General features: G+C 40.2%; 1 protein-coding gene across 5 annotated transcripts in view; it reads right to left on the bottom strand.

Annotated features, from left to right (window-relative positions):
* LOC126281792 (lysosomal alpha-mannosidase-like) overlaps positions 1–22,143 on the bottom strand; it is a 275,270-nt gene that overhangs the window by 21,679 nt on the left and 231,448 nt on the right. For all 5 annotated transcript variants that reach the window (XM_049981026.1, XM_049981035.1, XM_049981016.1 and 2 more), the window contains 3 exons: positions 14,439–14,715; positions 6,320–6,562; positions 6,086–6,235 (listed from right to left, as the gene is read on the bottom strand). In XM_049981026.1, coding sequence (XP_049836983.1) covers positions 6,086–6,235; positions 6,320–6,562; positions 14,439–14,715 — 670 coding nt within the window. The remainder of the gene's footprint in view (positions 1–6,085; positions 6,236–6,319; positions 6,563–14,438; positions 14,716–22,143) is intronic.

Genomic DNA, 22,143 nt, shown 5'->3' with positions numbered 1-22,143 from the left:
TGATTAACAGTCGTTCAGGGTACCCTCTGCCACACGCTATATGGTGGCTTGCAGAATATCTGTGTAGATGTAGGGTAGATCTAGAGACTTTGTGAAATTGGTGGCAGCTGTTGATGTGCAGATATTGCTGGTAGTTGGTAGGCTTGACATTCACTGACATACTGATTTAGCTATCCTTGAGAGATGGAGGACAACATCAAGGAAGGTGGCTTGTTGGGTTGAGGAGCAGATGGGGGAGAAAGTGTTGAGGATCTGGAGAAATGTGGGCAGGATGTCCTCACCTGCACCCCAGATCACGAAGATATCCATTAATGAATCTGAACCAGGTAAGATTTTTGGGATTCTGGGTGGTTAGGAACAATTCCTCTAGATGGCCCAAGAACACGTTAGCACAGGATAGGGACATTCAGATGCCCATTACTGAACCACATATTTGTTTGTAGCTGAAGCCTTTCAAAGCAGAAGTAAGGTGAAGACGTAGTTCGTCGTGGAGACCAGAAAGGAAGCTGAAAGTCTGGAGTCATTGAGATGTTGGGAAAGGAAGAGAAGCTGTGGAGAGTTGGTGGAGGACACGGTTGATGTCTTTTTATGTAGGTGGGTAGATGGGTAATAGGCTGAAAGTTGGTCCTTGGGAGTAGTGTTTATCTCATTGAGGACACACTAATTGGCTACAATGGTGTGTCCTGGGTGGTTGGGTTTATGGACTTTACAAAGCATGTAGAAGACAGGAGTGTAGGGAGTGATAGGAGTGAGGAGAGCGATGGATTCTGGGGAGAGGTTCTGGGATGGATCAAAGGATTTGAGGAGAGACTGGAGATCAGGTTGAATTTCTGGAATGGGGTCACTGTGGCAGGGTTTGTAGGTGGATCCCTCTGGCAGGCTATCACTGCTCTTCAAGACCACAGTGGTAAAGCCTTTGTCAGCTGGTAGGATATAAGGTCAGGATCAGATTTGAGTGGTGGATTACAGTTCTTTCTGAAGATGTGAGATTGGTTTCCATGTTGAGAATATCTGGGGAACAATGGTGAAGCAAGGTTTGAGGTTCAGAAATTCTGGAATATTGAAATGTTAACAGGAGGGATGGTGATTTGGATGCAGTGGGGGTGGATCACGTTTGGATGGGGATGTGAACTGATTCAGGAAGGGTCAACATTGGCTTTGGGTTGAGTTTGATTGGTAGGGTTTGTGGTGAAAAAGTGTTTCCACTGTAGGGACTAGGAGAAAGAGTAGAGGTGTTTCAAAAGGGAAGCATGATTGATTGAATCTGGTAGTGGGGAAAAAAGGTGATGCCTTTGGAAAGGAATGATACTTCTTCGGGACTAAATCTAGTATGTATTGCAGTCTTAGTGTTGTACCTGTCTACAACTCAGCATCTCCACTATATGATGAGTAGCAATCTATCCTTCCCATAATTGGTCAAAACTCATTAACATTGTGTACAAAAGTAATTGTTAGAAATTCTTTTTTGAAAGTATTTCTCTGTAAGTGAATGATAATATAGTTGAGACAACAAAAGGAGTTTTTGAAATATGGCACTACAGACGAATGTTGAAGATTAGATGGGTATATCAGATAACAGTTGAGAAGCTACTGAACTGAATTGCAGAGAAAAAAAAATTGACATAACTTGACAAAAAGAATGGACCAGTTTACAGAACACATCTTGTGATATCAAGCAATAGTCAGTTTGATAATGGAGGAAACTGTGACTTACTTTTAGTAAATACATTCAAATGGGTTTAGGTTGCAATAGTTCTGCAGACAAGGTGGAGCTTGAAAAAGACAGAGTAGTGTTGAGAGCCACATCAAACCAGTCTTCAGACTGAAGACTACAAGAATGGCATTTAAATAAACAGAAGTATTGCAATGTGAACAGTAACATCACAAGTACTATTAGCAGCTGAAATGCTGGTATAAGAAAAATTCACAGGTGGTCTTCCAATAGCAACACATCAATAAGCAGATATGCCATGAGCATCTAAAGGAAAGCAGTATGTAAGCCATCTATTCTGTAGAGGCTGTATGAGTTACAGCCATGAGCGAATTTTGTGTGTTCATGAATTTTGACTGACATTAACAGTGGCTTGGGCCAGGGATTATACAGGAACAAATCTTCATAATTCAGTAAAACAATTGTTGGGGGTGGGTAGTAGGGGTAAACTGCCCAGCCTCAGTGTCTCTTAAGACAACCCCACACCCCCTTCCCTCTTGACCACCACATTCCAATCAATCACTCCTATATCATACTCTATACGCCAGTCTCACAATTCACCTCTTTTTTTTGTGTTCCATGATAGCTAATCTGTTGGAACAGTCTCTTTATTTTTACGTCTTTTATCCCCTTCCTAGACCCTCCATCTTCCTCCATCCTTTCTGTCCTCGATTTGCCTCTCTCTGTGTAGGTGTGCACCTCCTCCCCTGCATGTGAATACATATTCTAGCTGGCATAATTTTTCTCCTCCTTCATCTCCACCATTTCTCCACCAGAAATTATTGCCAGTGTGTGTATTTTGTGACTAAGCTAAGGATTTTGGCTACCCTCATGCAAACATTAAGAATGCAAACATTAAGATACCAGATGTTATGGGAAATATGAATGTCCCTTAATTAGTCCCAGTGTTTGAGATTATTAAACTTGAAAACATTAGTTTATTAGTAGCATGTTTTGAGCCACTAGTAGTCACTGTCAGGCATCAAGGTGTACTAACTGCTGAGTAGTGCAATTTTCTTTTTACTGAACTGAACATAGTGATGTTTAAGACTCCTAACAGTGTGAGGGGATATATCCTTACTGGCATTTATTATAATTCAGTCATATGAAAAAAACCTGTCAATATGGCTAATGATTATTCTGAACTAGCAAAACAAGGTATTAAATGTATCCATACACGCAAAAACTTTGCAATTAAGTTAATTGCAATCTGTAAAAATACCAAATTCAACAAACTGTGCTCTCAGCCAAAAATTTGACCCCTATATTAAATAAATGGAAAACCAGCAGTAGCTCCTTCTCAGCAACTAATGCCAAAAACAAATCTGATAAAATTTGGTTAAAGAGTGAAATAAAACAGCTGTATAAAAATAAATACCTACTGAACCAAAAAGCAAACAAACAACAGCTTGAGCTAAAGGATGTAGTTCACTTAGCCCAGATATCAATCCTCCAAGATATTGTAGATGATGCTATTAAACAAATATATCATCAAGTATCTGACAGACACCAGAAAAAAAACTTACTGCTCTATGAAATATCACCAAACTGAATGCAAAATGTCAAAAAGGACCTCTCCCTTACATGTTTTATGATAGTCTTAAACTTCACCAATGCTCAATTCAGTGAAATACCTGCCAGGTTAGCCGAGAGTGCTAATGCACTGGTTCCTGGACTGGGATAGGCGTGCTGGCCCTGGATCGAATCCGCCCGGCAGATTACCAGTGAAGGCAGTGTGCTGGCCAGCCTGGATGTGGTTTTTAGGTGATTTTCCACATCCCACTAGGTGAATACTGGGTTGGTCCCCATGTCCCACCACAATTTCACGACTCGCAGACATCTAAACACTTTTGCACTATTGCGTGAATTACATTGTATGCAGACAGCTGGGGTACGCTTAATTCCACCCTGGGAGGGTACGGGGTGGCGACAGGGAGGGCATCAGGCCCACCCTTAAATTAACCTTGCCAAATCTGACCCTAACCATTCTGACCCTGTGAAACCATTGGACAAAGGCACAAGCAAAAGAAAGAACACTCAATTCAGTGAAAAGGAAATTTCACTACTCACTTATCTGCTTGCCTTGTTGCTTCATAATGAGTACTAGGGGCTCAAAAGGCATTGACATTATACACTCCTGGAAATGGAAAAAAGAACACATTGACACCGGTGTGTCAGACCCACCATACTTGCTCCGGACACTGCGAGAGGGCTGTACAAGCAATGATCACACGCACGGCACAGCGGACACACCAGGAACCGCGGTGTTGGCCGTCAAATGGCGCTAGCTGCGCAGCATTTGTGCACCGCCGCCGTCAGTGTCAGCCAGTTTGCCGTGGCATACGGAGCTCCATCGCAGTCTTTAACACTGGTAGGATGCCGCGACAGCGGTGACGTGAACCGTATGTGCAGTTGACGGACTTTGAGCAAGGGCGTATAGTGGGCATGCGGGAGGCCGGGTGGACATACCGCCGAATTGCTCAACACGTGGGGCGTGAGGTCTCCACAGTACATCGATGTTGTCGCCAGTGGTCGGCGGAAGGTGCACGTGCCCGTCGACCTGGGACCGGACCGCAGCGACGCACGGATGCACGCCAAGACCGTAGGATCCTACGCAGTGCTGTAGGGGACCGCACCGCCACTTCCCAGCAAATTAGGGACACTGTTGCTCCTGGGGTATCGGCGAGGACCATTCGCAACAGTCTCCATGAAGCTGGGCTACGGTCCCGCACACCGTTAGGCTGTCTTCCGCTCACGCCCCAACATCGTGCAGCCCGCCTCCAGTGGTGTCGCGACAGGCGTGAATGGAGGGACGAATGGAGACGTGTCGTCTTCAGTGATGAGAGTCGCTTCTGCCTTGGTGCCAATGATGGTCGTATGCGTGTTTGGCGCCGTGCAGGTGAGCGCCACAATCAGGACTGCATACGACCGAGGCACACAGGGCCAACACCCGGCATCATGGTGTGGGGAGCAATCTCCTACACTGGCCGTACACCTCTGGTGATCGTCGAGGGGACACTGAATAGTGCACGGTACATCCAAACCGTCATCGAACCCATCGTTCTACCATTCCTAGACTGGCAAGGGAACTTGCTGTTCCAACAGGACAATGCACGTCCGCATGTATCCCGTGCCACCCAACGTGCTATAGAAGGTGTAAGTCAACTACCCTGGGCAGCAAGATCTCCGGATCTGTCCCCCATTGAGCATGTTTGGGACTGGATGAAGCGTCGTCTCACGCGGTCTGCACGTCCAGCACGAACGCTGGTCCAACTGAGGCGCCAGGTGGAAATGGCATGGCAAGCCGTTCCACAGGACTACATCCAGCATCTCTACGATCGTCTCCATGGGAGAATAGCAGCCTGCATTGCTGCGAAAGGTGGATATACACTGTACTAGTGCCGACATTGTGCATGCTCTGTTGCCTGTGTCTATGTGCCTGTGGTTCTGTCAGTGTGATCATGTGATGTATCTGACCCCAGGAATGTGTCAATAAAGTTTCCCCTTCCTGGGACAATGAATTCACGGTGTTCTTATTTCAATTTCCAGGAGTGTATGATTGCTATAAGATGAATAATATTAAACAATGTGGGACATAGTCATGGGAAACTAATCAAACAATATGACCAATGATTATAACATATTACAGAATGGTTTTAATTTACCTGTCTGACAGAAAGCAGTGTACATTTTTGTCATAACTTGTTGTCCTTGGAAGCAGGCCACAGAACTCAACGGAATGATAAAAAGTAAAGCTTTATTATAAATATATTCAAAAGTACTGGTAGAATGTAAATAATTTAGTAGACCACTCACCAAATAGGAGAAGCATGGAGTCATCGACAGGCACACACAAAAGAGAGAGAGAACACTTCCTAGCTTTTGGAATCAATCCTTTCTTGGAATTGCACTCTAGCTTGAGAACGGATTCATTCCGAAAACTAGGAAGCTTTATTTCTCTTTTGTGTGTGCCTGTCAACAACTCAGTGGTTCCACTATTCAGTGAGTGGTCTTTTTTACTCCTAAATTGATTACATGAAGTTTAATTATATATGAATATTATGGAAAGGATAGTTGCTACTCACCATATCCTGGAGATGCCGAGTTTCAGGTAGGCACAGCAAAGAGACTGTCAGAACATGAGCTTTCAGCCAACAAGGCCAAAAGGTCATTTTCTGACAGTCTTTTGTTGTGCCCATCTGTGACTCAGCATCTCCACTATGTGGCGAGCAGCAACTATCGTTTTCATAATACTGTTACATTGCATCCTAGATTTTCCATTGTTAATTATATAATAAGTTGTTAGGAAGATACATACAGACAATATTTGGGCTTTGTTATAAAGTCGTAATGAAGAAAAAAATAATAACTTACACGGAGATCTATAGTAACACTTTTGGACAAATGGTCATCTTCACCCTTTTCAAAAAGATGTTCTAGTCGTAAGAGTATTGTGTTATTGCTCCATGGCTCCAGTGTCAATATCTTTATATTTCTTGGCAATGGCTGCTTCACTCCTGAAAACTGAATAAGGAAATAGTTACACTATCAGAAGAGAGATGAATGTTGCAATATATACAGTGCTCTAAAGAAAGAGATTAGCCTTACTTCTGTCTTATGTTTCTGTGCCCATTTTTCAAAGGAACTGTAACTGGTCTTTGCTAGAAACACCAGTGGCGACATTCCCCTCCTCTGTGCTATATCTTTCTCCAGTGCAGTCTTCCCAGGTTTGTTACCGACTGCTAAGACCACATAATGCTTCCCCCTAGCTATAAGGCCTTTCCCATATTGTTGTTCATTCAAGGCTTCACCCACTCCAAGGCCATCATCATGTAATGTACGACGATGAATCTGTAAAAACATGAAACTTTTGTCATCCTTGATTATCTCCTCACAAAGAATTTATGAAAGAAGCAGTACATCTAATCTGATCTCTCCAATCATTTACTGTGAAAATAAAATGAAAGTGCAACAGTTATTAATAATGGATAATACCAATGACTCTTACACTCAACAACATGATGGTATCTTTTTCTTCCGGCTTTGAGATAAGTGCTACTTTCACTTGGTGCATAATGTGTTTCATAGTAACTTGACAGTTGTGAGCTACACTTGTGCTTTTTACAAATTTGTGCAGAAATATCTAGTTCAAAAATCATTTACCCTTAATTGCAGTGAAATATATTCACCTACTTCCATATGTTACCTAGTTTTTCTAAGAAAGCATTATAAATTTTTATGATGTAAGTATTGTGTATTTTATCACTATCAAACATCAGTGTATATTGTCTGCATATCTTAAAAAAATCTGCTATTTTCAAGTTTGTTCATTAGTATAATGTCAACTAAACACAGGCAAAGCAAAAGCAGACATGCTGAACCATATTTTCAAATGTTCCTTTACAAAGGATGATCCAAGAGTACTGCCCCAGTTTAATCGTCACACTACTGCAAAAATGTGTGATATAAGACATGTCAGTGGCATTGAGATACAACTGAAATAGCTAAAATTTAATGAAGCCTTGAGGTCCATTGGGATCCCTGTCAGGTTCCATACATGGTGTCCAGTGGTTGGTAGAAGAACAGTTTGTAATTATCTGCAAGAAGGGTAACAGAATTGATCCACAAAGCTATCATCAGTATCATCTAATATCACTTTCATACATCTGTTGTATTATAATATGGCCGAATTGAGGGTTTCTCAGTATTGTGGATGTAGCAAGTTTTCTCGGACAGAGATTCATCCACAGATGTAGAAGAAACTACAAGCATACCCCCAGGGAAATGTGTCAAGACCTTTCTGTTTATGTTATATATTAATGGCTTGACTGATAATTAAAACCTCAGATATTTATGTGAGACACATCTGCATGAAAATTTTGTATTGAGTCGAAAAGGGCTACATGTGGCAGATGACGACAGTTCTGTGGGGCACGTATGGTTTCACTACCATCAGAAGAAGCAGAATGAATCTACAGGATGGTTATCAAAGCACTGGCAGCTTGTTCAGCATATCAAAGAAAGATTTACTAGAACTTGAAAATCAGCGGACAGATAATTACATTCCTAATGTCAAATAGAGATGGTAACAGTGATCTCAATGCTTTTCTGTAAGCAGTGTTCGACAGCTTTAATAAGGGTTAGGAACTGCATCAAGCAGTACATAGCTATACTTATCTTTATTTTGCTAATAAATTCTGCTCACAGTCTGACCATCCTCAGGCATAAAAGACATATTTCACTTTGTGTTTCACAACTGTAGTAATTAATAAAACTCTGACTTGCTCCATTTTCATAAAACTTGTGACTTAACTAATTATGTATCTCTGTCTTTCAATGTACATTATCAATATGTTTGGAACAATCATAGCACCTTGGCATTTGTGAAAGGTGATCACTGGCATGAGGGAAACAAGAGCATCATACTGACAAACAGCACAAACATGGGATGTAGTTCAATGACTGTAGTTGGAGACATGGCCAAAAATGAGTTAACATGACACAGGAGACTGAAGTTTTACACAAGAGTACCTGATACAAAGAAATCCTCCCACATCTACTAAAGACCCAATGGCACACAAAAACGTGGGCTCTGAAATACAGCTCAGCTGGCTTAGGGAATTAGAGACACTTTGTGAGGATCAGTGCGAAGTCAACGTTCAACTACAGATGCTACCAACCACACAGCACAATGGTCAGCATACTGGACTCACATTTGGGAGGATGACAGTTCAAATCTGTTTCCAGCCATCGAGATTTACGTTTTTTGAGATTTCCCTAAATCGCTCTAGGCAAACGTTGGGATAATTTCTTTAAAAGAGCGCTGCTGATTTCTTTCCCTATCTAGAAACATTTTGAGCTTTTGCTTCATCTCTAATGGCCTCCATGTTGATGGGACATCAAATCCTAATCGTTCTTTCTTGTCCAATCATTATAATGCAGCTGGGTGGAACTCCAGGACATGAGCACATACACTCTGGCTGTTTGTGTGTGTTTTTTGAGATCTGATTGTTAACTTAACAGGCTGATTTATTTCTGTCTGTATAACTTTGTTTTAACTGTTCAAGACTTTGCAAGTTTTGTTTTCTGTATTATTTCCCAAGCAATTGCAATTTCTTTTAACTTTCTAAGATACTGGATGCTTGAACTGGCTCCTTGGGTGCAACCAAAAACCAATTTCAGAAAATAAAAAATAAAAAAAGACTGTAGAATGAGTGGTGTTGGGGCTGATTCAGGATGACAGTGTAGCAAGAAACCATGGCTATGAGAAGATATTACTTTTCAAATGACTCTGACAAGTAGACAGATGACTATAGCTGAAATCTGGTCCCCTGATTTTTTGCCCATGCAGCACGTCCTGATGTGATGGGGAGATGTACACCAGCTTCCAGGCCGCAGTCCCAGTGAGCCTTCTAACGTAAAAGAATTATAAAATATTTGAAGTTTACACACATGTTACAAAAGAGGAATTTTACAATGTGATCTGACCTAACAGAATGTCATTGCTCACGAGACAGTCTTCCTGAAACCACAACATAAGCTTCCATTCATTAAACTCATAATGTTCCACAGATTCCATGAAGAAAGAGGACCTACAGAGATGTGGATCAGGCTGAGGTAGATTTTAACAAAAGACAACGAATCATGTAAACTTAATATGAACACTGCATTAACAATAGACTATCACTATACTGCTGATGACTACTTGTGATTGTGCCATGAAATGTAGTGTAATAAATTAGAAGGAACGTTGTTTGGGTGTTGGGAATGCTGCTTGGGTCTTAGCATCTAGAGACAACAGTGGCTCTGTGTGTACGGGTGTGTGCACGTGCCTGCATGTGTGCATTTGTATGTGTGTGCATACATGTAATATTTACAAGTATGGATTGTCAAAGAAAGTAAGTACCTACACCTGTAACAACACATGTATATTTACAGTACACTACAAAAGTTAGGATTGAGAGATAGCCAATTTGGGTGTAGGCACGATGGGAAGGGAAGCTCACACATCAATTTATGGAACACAGAGAAAGACAACACATGATATGCATGTCAGATATCCAACTATGACTATGGATCTGCCCAGGTGCCTCGAAAATTCTGTTGGTTCCAAAACAAATTTGGGCAGGTGACCAATGCCAGACAGCATGGTTTGTATACAGTGGCAGCTCAAACGAATACAAGCTAGGTGTTCACAAATTTTTAAATTCAGATAAATGCGAGAGTGTGAAACTAAAAGTATCTGCTCTATAACAGTTATGCTCATCAACATATTTATACAACTTCAGTTGCTGTCAGTAACAACAACAGCAACAGCTACAGCAACAATGACAAAAAGAACAACAACGACAATGACAATAATGATTTGCATGACGTGTCTGAAAAAAGGAAGAATTGTTTTTGTGGAATTTTGTTGTTTTGTACATAATTAAGTAAAGTGCATGGCAAGAACAAAATATTATTTATATGATATTGCAGGGCTTGTGTTATTCTGATTATGATGCAAAGGCACTGGTGCAACAAAACACATCAAATGAATTCGCAATTGCAAATAAGGGCTACCATCAACTGTAGAATGGAATGACGACCTTGAAAATTTGTAGTGGACTGGGACTCAAACCCAGATTTGCTACTTATCCTGAGCGGTCATCTTACCATTTGGCTATCTGTGCAGGAATCACGGCCAGACCCAAACTTCCATATTTCATCAATCATGCGCATATAACATGTACTCATACATCCATTATGTAATTTCTGTACGGCTCAGACATTGTATTTGAAAGTCGCTTGCCCAGTATTGGCAGATTTTCACAACTGCAAATTCATTTGATGAGCTCCGTAATGGCTGTGGTCACCACAGTGCCTGTTTCTTCAGACATGCATGCATGCGACTTTCAAGTACGTCTGACCTGTAAGAGAATATACATAATAGATGTACAAATTCAGGTCATAGACACATGGTTGCCAATATACGGAAATTTGAGACTGGCCGTGAGTCATGCATGGATAGTCAAATGATAAGGCGACCACTCGCGATAAGCAGAAAATACGGGTTTGAGTCCTTGTTCGGCACAGATTTTCATGATCGTCATTCCATTCTGCAGCTGACGGTAGTCCCCATTTGCAATTGCGAATTCTTGAAACAATGTCTTTTGCTACTCTCTGTTTCACATTTTTGTGTAAGTGGGAGTTTTAGTGCTTTTTTATTTTTTCTGCCAAATGTACAAGATGTCTAATTCATGTATTAGTTAACAAATTAACTTCTGGGCTGAAAATCAGGCATTATTATGTTGCACTGACACAACAACTTATGCCTATTATACACTTCTTTGTTAAATGTTCGCTTGCAGTCAGCTTATTTGATTTTGTCTCTTTCTCAGACAAAGGATCTGGTTTGGAATGCCGTAGTTTCTTTGCAGCTAACTTTTCCTGGTAATAGCACTTAATACAGGTTCAGTGGAGTTCATGATTCTGAGCTAAGTAACATATTAAGCTATCTGTGTAACCAGTCATTTATCAGTGGAATATTTCCTGAATGGCTGAAATATGCTGAAGTTAAGCCACTGTTTAAGAAGGGAGATAAAGAAATAGCATCAAATTTCCATCCAATTTCACTGTTGCCAGCATTCTCAAAAATTTTCGAAAAACTAATGTACGGTCGGCTTTATAACCATCTTATCTCAAATAACATACTGTCAAAGTCACAGTTTGGATTTCTAAAAGGTTCTGATATTGAGAAGGCTATCTACACTTACAGTGAAAATTTGCTTAATTCACTAGACAAAAAATTGCAGGCAACTGTTATATTTTGTGATCTGCCAAAGGCATTTCACTGTGTAAATCACAATATCCTTTTAAGTAAATTCGAATATTATAGTGTAACAGGAAATGCTGCAAAATGGTTCAAATCTTATATCTCTGGCAGGAAACAAAGGTTGTTATTAGGAAGGAGACATGTATCAAGCTATCAGGCATCATCCAACTGGGAACTACTTACATTTGGGGTCCCACAAGGTTCCATTTTGGGGCCCTTACTTTTTCTTGTGTATATCAATGACCTTTCATCAGTAACATTACCAGATGCCAAGTTTGTTTTGTTTGCTAATGATACAAACATTGCAATAAATAGCAAATCAAGTGTAGTCTTAGAAAGATCAGCCAATAAAATATTTGTGGACATTAATCCCTGGTTCCTAGCCAATTCTTTTTCACTAATCTTTGGAAAAATAAAAAAATAAAAAAAAACCCCTACATGCAGTTCAGAACTTGTAAGGGGTGTCCCACGAGTATATGTCTAACATATGATGACAAGAAGATAGAATAAGTGGACAGTGTTAAATTCTTGGGATTACAGCTTGATAATAAATTCAACTGGGAGGAGCACACCACAGAACTGCTGAAGCGTCTTAACAAATCTCTGTTTGCAATGCGAATTTTGTCATACTTGGGGATATAAAAATGAAAAAGGTGGCATACTATGCTTACTTTCATTCCATAATGTCATATGGGATTATTTTTTGGGGTAATTCATCAAGCCAAGCTAAAGTTTTCCGGGCACAAAAACGTGCAGTAAGAGTTATATGTGGTGTGAACTCAAGAACATCCTGCAGAAGCCTGTTTAGGGAACTAGGAATACTAACTACTGCTGCCCAATATATTTATTCCTTAATGAAATTTGTCATTAAAAATATATCACTTTTTCAAACCAACAGCTCAATTCATTGAATCAATACTAGAAATAAGAATAATCTTCACAAGGATTTAAAGTTACTTAGTCTTGTACAAAAAGGTGTGCATTATTCAGGAACACGCATTTTCAATAACTTGCCAGCAGCCATAAGAAGCTTAACAACCAATGAAATTCAGTTTAAAAGAAGCCTAAAGGATTTATTGGTGGCCAACTCCTTCTACTCCATTGATGAATTTCTCAGTAAAACCAACTGATTTGTGTATAAGTACAATATAACTTCTGCACCATTTCAGTGCAGTAATGTGTTCATTGTAAATAAGTATTATATTAGTTGTATTACATGTTTATTACCTTATAAATAAATAAAATACTTTTTTATTTTAAATTCAGTGCATTAGTATTTGTAAAATGACTCTTTCATATAGTGTTCATTAAAAAATGACGATCATTCCACTTGGGACCTGTGGAATGAAACATTAGCTTATTTGTTTTAGTTGTAAATATTTGTCATGTATTATTGTTTTTCTGACATGTTCCACATCCTGGAGGACCTCCTCACTACGGATCAATTGGAATGAAAGTAAATCTAATCTAATCTAATTTAATCATGCTGATACTTCAGAGGAAAGCCAATTTGTGCACAGAAGACAACCAACTCCAAACACAAACTGCATTTTGTGGAAATGATTAAATTCAAGTAGTACTCTCTACAAACAAGGTCACTTGAGTAGAATACAAATGAGGCACTGAGAGCCATAAGAGCCAAAAGTACACCGTCTTCAACCCCACATATCAAAATGAATATCAGAGCAGCCAGTGAGAAAGTTTTTCATGAATGCTCAGATACACATACAATGTGGGCCTACAGTACAGATATACCTAACCCACCGTAAGATCAACAGATGTCAGAAGCATGAATAAATGCAACAGTTCACAATAGATGATGATGTGTTTTTTAGTTCTCAATAGCTCATATGGATTACTCTAGGATAAAATCCAAAACTTAATGTACTATATCTCATTCAAAATCCTACAAAATAGCTTTGCCTATCAGTATAACTACAACATATACAGATATCCAATCTAATTTTACAATATAATGAGTGAATTTGCATATCTGTGGCGTGTGATACTGCCTAGTGGAATTTATCCAAGCAAATGTAGATGAAAGTCTGCTGCAGTGTGCTACATCTGGTGGCATTGACGTAAACTCGTAGTTGACTGGTAAGCGCCAGTAGTGCACACAGTGTACCGTGCACATTGCCTATCAAATTCATATGTATTTGACACGTAACGCAATTATATCATGCCAATTGCACATGCATAAAAGCTCCTTAAAACGAGCACAAGGGAAGGTGTGGTCATGATCCTGAGGCCAAGTTTCACCATGTTTAGAGGAGCAATATGTAGCACAGCATAGAAGATTTAGTGCCTTGTATTTCAGATTACACATCTACATTATGTTTAACAGCATTCAAAGAAAAATAACCAATAAATCCTCAAAGTGTCAAACGTTAGGGTGTTCACATGCTCTTGTGTTCTTTCACAGCTGCCGCCACTGTTTTTATCGTGCCACCACAGAAAACAACACTTGAGCCATTGTATACTAAACATTTCCAGTCCATCACACATTTCAATGTAAGGTCTGCTAATGAGTGGAAGTTCTAATGGAATATTCATCATTGGGCTGGCACAAACTATTCTCGACATTTGTCCCCGATATGTGTCTATAGTATCGTAGTAACTGCAGCACAAGAGATGCTGTTATGCATACTGTCTGGTGTGCTTGAAGGATAGATGATAAAATGCTGCCAGTGAAAGGGCATAAGTTTCTGTTTGAGTTCTGGTAAAGCACACTGTTTCTGTATAATTTTATTGCAATTTTCCAGCACCATGAAATATTAGATTTTCTGCATGCGGTAGCAGATGCCCTGGCATGGAACTGAGTCTCTCACATTCTACCAGGAGAAGGATAACATTTTAGAAATAAAGAAACTTTTTACTATGCCCATCTAATAAAGTGATGATCATGCATACCATTAACTCTAATTGTCCATCTCTGTGACTGGTTCCACCTTGAGATCTGTCTGTGAATACTGCTAGATGTTGTTTTGTTTTATTGTCATTGATTACAATTTTAGTTGTGACAGGGTAATAATTTGCAGAAATAGGTTCCTTTACTTTCACATCCCAAGTTGGACGATAGTTTCTTATTCGTTTTATCATCTCCCTGCCATTGCTGTCCGTGTAGAATGTCCCGTTGTTTTCAAAATTAGTAGAGAACCTGCTTATAACTTCCTTCCCAGATCCACCACTGAAACAAACAATAACAACTTCTTAATGATAAAACAGTAACATAATCTAAAAACATAAGTTTTAAAAAAAGTTGAATATATGGGGTATTACAGGTCATCACACAACATTACTGCAGAATCCAAAAATCTGTAAAATAAAATGCTTGCATTTTGGAAGCAACTGAGGTGACACAAGTCATTGAATAGCTTCTAATATTGTGTTGGACCTCTTTAGCTGGCATAGCACTGCAGATTGATGTGATGTGGAGAACAAGTTGTTGAAAGTCCCCTGAAGGAATTATGAACTACGAGGTGTGTTCAAAAAATAAGGTGACTTGATATTTTTGTAAAAAAATATTTATTTATTCATCAATATTCATGTTGTCCCCTTCAAAGCAATCCCCCTCAGATACTTGTGCCAAAGATTTTTTCAATCCTTGAAGCACTTCTCATAAGTACTTTTTTTTGGTACAGCCTTGTGTCCTTCCAGCGATGAAGTTTTTATTTCCTCAATAATTGAAAATCTTCATCATTTCACAAGTCTCTTAAGTTGTGGGAACAGGAAAAAGTCTCAGAGGGCGAAATCTGATGAATATGGTGGCTGAGGCATGATTGTCATGTTGTTTTTAGCCAAAACATCTCTCAAAAGCAACAATGAATGAGCAGTTGCAGTGTCATGATGCAAAAGCCATGAATTGTTTTTCCACAATTCCAGACATTTTTTGCGTATTGCTTCTTGCAAACAGTGCCTAACATCAAGGTGATACCCCTTATTGACCATATGACCTTGAGGCAAAAACTCATGATGCACTGCGCCACAGAAATTGAAATAAAAAATGAGCAAAACTTTGACATTTGATCAAACTCGGCATACTTTTTTCAGTCTTGGCACTCTGGGACACTTCCATTTGGACGATTGGGCTTTGGTTTCAATGTCATAACTGTAGACCCATGTTTTGTCACCAGTTATTGCCCTTTTGATCAAATCAGGATCATCATTGATGTCATTCGAGAACTTCTGAGCTATGCTTATAAGATGGTTCTTCTGATCAGAATTGAGAAGGTTTGGAACAAACTTTGCTGACATGTGTCTCATGCCCAAAACATCTGAAAAAATTGCAGGACATGAGTCGACCAATATGTCAACATCCTCAGAACCTTCTCTTACAGTAGTAGTTCAATGAGTTACCAAAAGAATTTTCTTCTCAGCTTAGAAGTTAGCAGCTGTTGTTGATGTGCTGTGGTGTCCTGAGTGAGGTTCATTATTGGCATCTTCTCAGCCATCTTGGAAGAGCGTGTACTGCTTGTAAACATTTTTTTACTTAGAGCAGACTCACTGCATGCCACTGTCAACTTTCAAGTGTTTTAGAGCACTTGATTACATTTTCACACAAAATTTGATGCAAATTCTTGCTCCATTTTTTATAATAATCAAAAGTCGCCAAGCACACTAAAACATGTTTCTCCTTTCTACCTGTCAAGAACAACAAAGTATGTTGTACACTTGAAATTGTGAACATACGTTCGGGACATTTGTACCAACATACCAAAAACAAGATTGATAATCGAATATATGTTGGCCATGCAATTTGAAAAGTCACCTTACATTTGAACAGTTCTGGTATGCTGCCTCTATAGCCATCCAGAATTGTGAAAGTGTTGCTGGTGCAGGATTTTTTGCTTGAACTGACATCTCATTTACGTCCCATAAATGTTTGATGGGATTCATATTGCGTGATCTGGGTGGCCAAATAATTTGCTTAAGTTGTCCAGAATAGTCTTCAAACTAATCACGAACTGTAGTGGCCAGTAACATGGTCCACTGTCATTCATAAAATTCTGTTGTTGTTTATTGCAAATGGTCTAAAAGTAGACAAATGTAACCATTTCCAGTCAGTGATCACTTCAGCTGGGCGTGAAGACTCACTCCATTCCAAGAAAACAAAGCCCAAACCGTAATGGAGCCACCACCAGCTTGCACAGTGCCCTGCTGACAACTTAGGTCCATGGCTTCGTGGAGTCTACACCACACTTGGACCCTATCATCAGCTCTTACCAACTGAACTCAGGAATTGTCTGATCAGGCCATAGTTTTCCAGTTATCTAGGGTCGCTAACCAATGAGATGCGCTGCAAGCGATGTCATGGTATTAGCAAAATGTACACATTCACTGTACATCCCACATTGATTTCGGTGATTATTTCATGTACTATTGCTTGTCTTGTGGCACTGACAACTCTATGCAGACACTGCTGCTCTCAGGCATTAAGTGAAGATCGTTGGCCACTATATCTGTCGTGGGAGGCAGTGGCTGAAATTTGGTATTCTCAGCACACTCTTGACACTGTGGCTATTGGAATGTTGAATTTCCTAAAGATTTCTGAAATGGTATGTCCCATGCCTCTAGCTCTAACTACCATTCCATGTTCGAGGTCTGTTAATTCCCCTCATGCAGCCATAATCATATTGGAAATCTTTTCACATGAATCATCGGAGTACAAATGACAACTCTGCCAATGCACTGGCCTTTTATACCTAGTGTATGTGATATTACCACTGTTTGTAGTGCATATCGCTATCCAATGACTTGTCATCTTAGTGTAAAGCTTTCGATTTTTGCAAGTTGATCAAAAGCTAACAAAAAGTTGTAAGATACATACCATGATCTACAGTACATTACAAATGAAAGGTCAAGTCATTGCCATTAACTGACAATTCTATGCATCACACAAACGCTGTAGACTCGACATCAAAAACCTAGAGTAAGACTGGGAAACAATCAGTAGACACAGCAGCAAATTGAATCAAATACAGCATAGAAAAATATGAACAATAGCTTAGTTTATGCCACACAAAAATTAAGTGTAGTCCATTTTCTAAATTATGCTTGCCACATTGACAGTTGTATACTTGAGGGTGGTTGTTAATGCTGTTGTTATTGTTGTTGGTTTGAAGTAGCACCTCTCTTTCTAATTTACTTCATTAAATTTAGCTGGCATATGCATGAATAGTGGTAGTTTATTGTAAAAGCAGTATGCTGATTGTCTTTTTGAGAGTTACTTGTCTTTTGTTAATTGTAATCCTCGACTCTTTCCACATGATCCCTGAAGGTTCTCCTTCTTGATGGGATCTATGGAACATGATGGATGGATGATGGATGGATGAATGAATGAATGAATGTGAAATTGCACAAACAAATACAAATTAATGCCATGTGTCACCTATTGCATACACTTTTTCTTTTCATTTGAGACTGCTTTTCTGACATGTTTTATCCCACAGACAGAGCATCTCAGAAATATTGTGACAAACTTCCAGGACTTTTAGAGGGCATCTTGAAGAACACATCTAGGATAGGAAACCATGTCTAGAAATGTCATCCAATGACGCTACAGAGTGTCAAAATTATTGGCACCGTTGCCTGCCACTATGCCACCACTTTGCAACTAAACGTGAACTTGTACACTGATGGACTATAGGCAGAACATCTCATAATGTAGCTTGTTATTCACAGAACGTCTCACAATGTTGCTTGTTATTCAGTAATCATGACTGATTGCCAATTGCCAGTGGTGAAGGTGGAGCTAGCTGCTGCATTAACAAGCCATGTCCTCTATGAATGCGATGCTCTCTGGGCTCGATAGATGAGGGTTTCGGACACAGATTTACATTTGCAGTCTACTTTTCTCCTGTGTACTGGAAAAGCATCAGAGGTCTTACAGGCTTCCAGAAGAAAAATTAACTGTGGATGGATGCCCATGTCTGAAACCATCATCTAGACAGGCAACAGAGCATCACATTCACAGGAGACAAGACTTTTCTACGCAACAGCTAGCTTCATCTTCTCCACTGGTTGTCCTGGCAATCAGTCACAATTACTGAATAACAAGCAACATTGTGAAATGTTCTGTGTAAGGTCCGTCAGCATGGAAAGTCACATTTGCTGCCACAGATGTTGGCTGATGGCAGGTTCCGGCACTTATAACTTCAATGCTCTGCAGCATCGTCAGATGACTTTTCCGGACAATGGTGCCTATTCTCGAAGTGTTCCCTCTACAACCCCCCAGAATTCATTGCAACATTTCTGGGAGGCCCTGTATATTTACTTGAGTACTGATTAACTCTCTCTCTCTTGTGTTATGCTCCCTAGATTTAGTTTATTACATGACTTAGCCTTAATTCTGTTTGTAATAACTTCAAGTTGAACAAATATATTTCAAGGAAGACGCAATACATGAAAATCACAGATCAAGTAAACAGAGTAAGACTTGTGTACACTTTAACAGCAAAATCATAACTGAGTCCAAATCTAGGGGCCGCTGGCTGGCTAGCCTCTTAGGTGACGCTGCTGCTGCATGGCTGGCAGACAATGCCGCATGTAGAGGATGCACGTAACTGCGTGGCTGCACTTTGAAAGATCGGCGAGTCACAACACTGTTTATAATCATTTGATCTGCATCCTTGTCACATGTTATCTCACTGTCCTCCTCAGGCAATGTCACACAAATTCTTCTCCGTATTCCTTATGAGCATAATACACAAATCTGCATGCTTACAGCATGTTAGGTCACTATTCTCCCTACCTGATGTCATGCAAATTATTCTCTGCTTTCCTTACAAGCATAAAACACCAAAAAAATTGAGATCTACTGCTGCTTTCAATGTACAAGGGTAAGTGAAGTATTATCTGCTAAGTTGTTATAAAATTTTATTGTAGTCAGATAGGAAACTTACAAGAACATAGTCTCATCGCATTTCAAGCACTTGGTCCATTGTTGTACAAGCTTCCTAATGCCCTACATCTACATCTACATCTACATCCGTACTCCGCAAGCCACCTGACGGTGTGTGGCGGAGGGTACCCTGAGTACCTCTATCGGTTCTCCCTTCTATTCCAGTCTCGTATTGTACGTGGAAAGAAGGATTGTCGGTATGCTTCTGTGTGGGCTCTAACCTCTCTGATTTTATCCTCATGGTCTCTTCGCGAGATATACGTAGGAGGGAGCAATATACTGCTTGACTCTTCGGTGAAGGTATGTTCTCGAAACTTCAACAAAAGCCCGTACCGAGCTACTGAGCGTCTCTCCTGCAGAGTCTTCCACTGGAGTTTATCTATCATCTCTGTAACGCTTTCGCAATTACTAAATGATCCTGTAACGAAGCGCGCTGCTCTCCGTTGGATCTTCTCTATCTCTTCTATCAACCCTACCTGGTGCGGATCCCACACTGCTGAGCAGTATTCAAGCATTGGGCAAACAAGCGTACTGTAACCTACTTCCTTTGTTGTCGGATTGCATTTCCTTAGGATTCTTCCAATGAATCTCAGTCTGGCATCTGCTTTACCGACGATCAACTTTATATGATCATTCCATTTTAAATCACTCCTAATGCGTACTCCCAGATAATTTATGGAATTAACTGCTTCCAGTTGATGACCTGCTATTTTGTAGCTAAATGATAAGGGACCTATCTTTGTATGTATTCGCATCACATTACACTTCGCTACATTGAGATTCAATTGCCATTCCGTGCACCATGCGTCAATTCGCTGCAGATCCTCCTGCATTTCAGTACAATTTTCCATTGTTGCAACCTCTCGATACACCACAGCATCATCTGCAAAAAGCCTCAGTGAACTTCCGATGTCATCCACCAGGTCATTTATGTATATTGTGAATAGCAACGGTCCTATGACACTCCCCTGCGGCACACCTGAAATCACTCTTACTTCGGAAGACTTCTCTCCATTGAGAATGACGTGCTGCGTTCTGTTATCTAGGAACTCCTCAATCCAATCAGACAATTGATCTGATAGTCCGTATGCTCTTACTTTGTTCATTAAACGACTATGAGGAACTGTGTCAAACGCCTTGCGGAAGTCAAGAAACACGGCATCTACCTGTGAACCCGTGTCTAAGGCCCTCTGAGTCTCGTGGACGAATAGCGCGAGCTGGGTTTCACACGATCGTCTTTTTCGAAACCCATACTGATTCCTACAGAGTAGATTTCTAGTCTCCAGAAAAGACATTATACTCGAACATAATACGTGTTCCAAAATTCTACAACTGATCGACGTTAGAGATATAGGTCTATAGTTCTGCACATCTGTTCGACGTCCCTTCTTGAGAACGGGGATGACCTGTGCCCTTTTCCAATCCTTTGGAACGCTTCGCTCTTCTAGAGACCTACGGTACACCGCTGCAAGAAGGGGGGCAAGTTCCTTCGCGTACTCTGTGTAAAATCGAACTGGTATCCCATCAGGACCAGCGGCCTTTCCTCTTTTGAGCGATTTTAATTGTTTCTCTATCCCTCTGTCGTCTACTTCGATATCTACCATTTTGTCAACTGTGCGACAATCTAGAGAAGGAAGCACAGTGCAGTCTTCCTCTGTGAAACAGCTTTGGAAGAAGACATTTAGTAATTCGGCCTTTAGTCTGTCATCCTCTGTTTCAGTACCATTTTGGTCATAAAAGAAGGTTCTTGACTGAGCTTTGAGGCAGGAGTCCACTGCTTCTTTCACTGCTTTGTTTGAGGCAGATCGATGGCCTCTTAATGCCTGTTTGAGTGGACCAAACAAGTGATAGTCAGAAGGGGCAAGACTGAGACTATATGGAGGATGATCCAGTACTTCAAATTTGTGTTTCTGGAGCGTTTCAGCATTGTGGGCAGCAGTATGCAGATGGCCATTGTCATGCAACATCACAACAACTTTTGACAGCAATCCTCTGTGTTTTCTTCGAATTGCAGGATTTAGCCAGGCAGTAAGCATCTCACTGTAACATACACTGTTGATTGTAGTGACCCTTTCCCCATAATGTTCCAGTATGGACCTTGTGCATCCCAAAAAACCGTAAGCATCACTTTTCCTGTGAATGGTTGGGTCTTGAAATTTTTCTTGCATGGCGAATTTGGATATTTCCATTCCATACTCTGCTGTTTACTCTCTGGCTCATAATGATGGATCCATGTTTCATCACCAGTAATGATCCTGTCTAATAAGTTGTCCCCTTCTTTACCATAGTGATCCAAATGTTTTGTGGCAGTAAATGGCCGCCTGGCTCCTTCATTGTGCATAACACTTGCGTGGCCATTTCGGAATTTTTCAATCCATTCGTAGACACTCCATTGTGGCAAAACACTGTTCCCGTATTGTACTGAAAGTCTTCGATGAATTTTGGCCCCTGAAATGCCTTCTGACCACAACAACAGATCACTGAATGTTGCTCTTCTTTGGTGCAAATAGACAGCAGAGCAGCCATGATTAACAGCACGGCAGTGATAAAGAAACTAGCCTAGCAGCTTGAAAATTACAAAGATAAAACAATAAATAAACAAAGAATGCGTCATCAACGTAAAACAACAGTGCTACCAAAATAAACAAAAATATAACTAAATTGCAGATAATAGTTTACTTACCCTTGTATTTATACCTGTTTAATATTTGGAGT

The sequence above is a fragment of the Schistocerca gregaria genome, chromosome 1 (genome assembly GCF_023897955.1).
Source record: "Schistocerca gregaria isolate iqSchGreg1 chromosome 1, iqSchGreg1.2, whole genome shotgun sequence".
Lineage (NCBI taxonomy): Eukaryota > Metazoa > Arthropoda > Insecta > Orthoptera > Acrididae > Schistocerca > Schistocerca gregaria.
The sequence above is the reverse complement of the archived record's forward strand: the minus strand, read 5'-3'. Positions and strand labels throughout refer to the sequence as shown.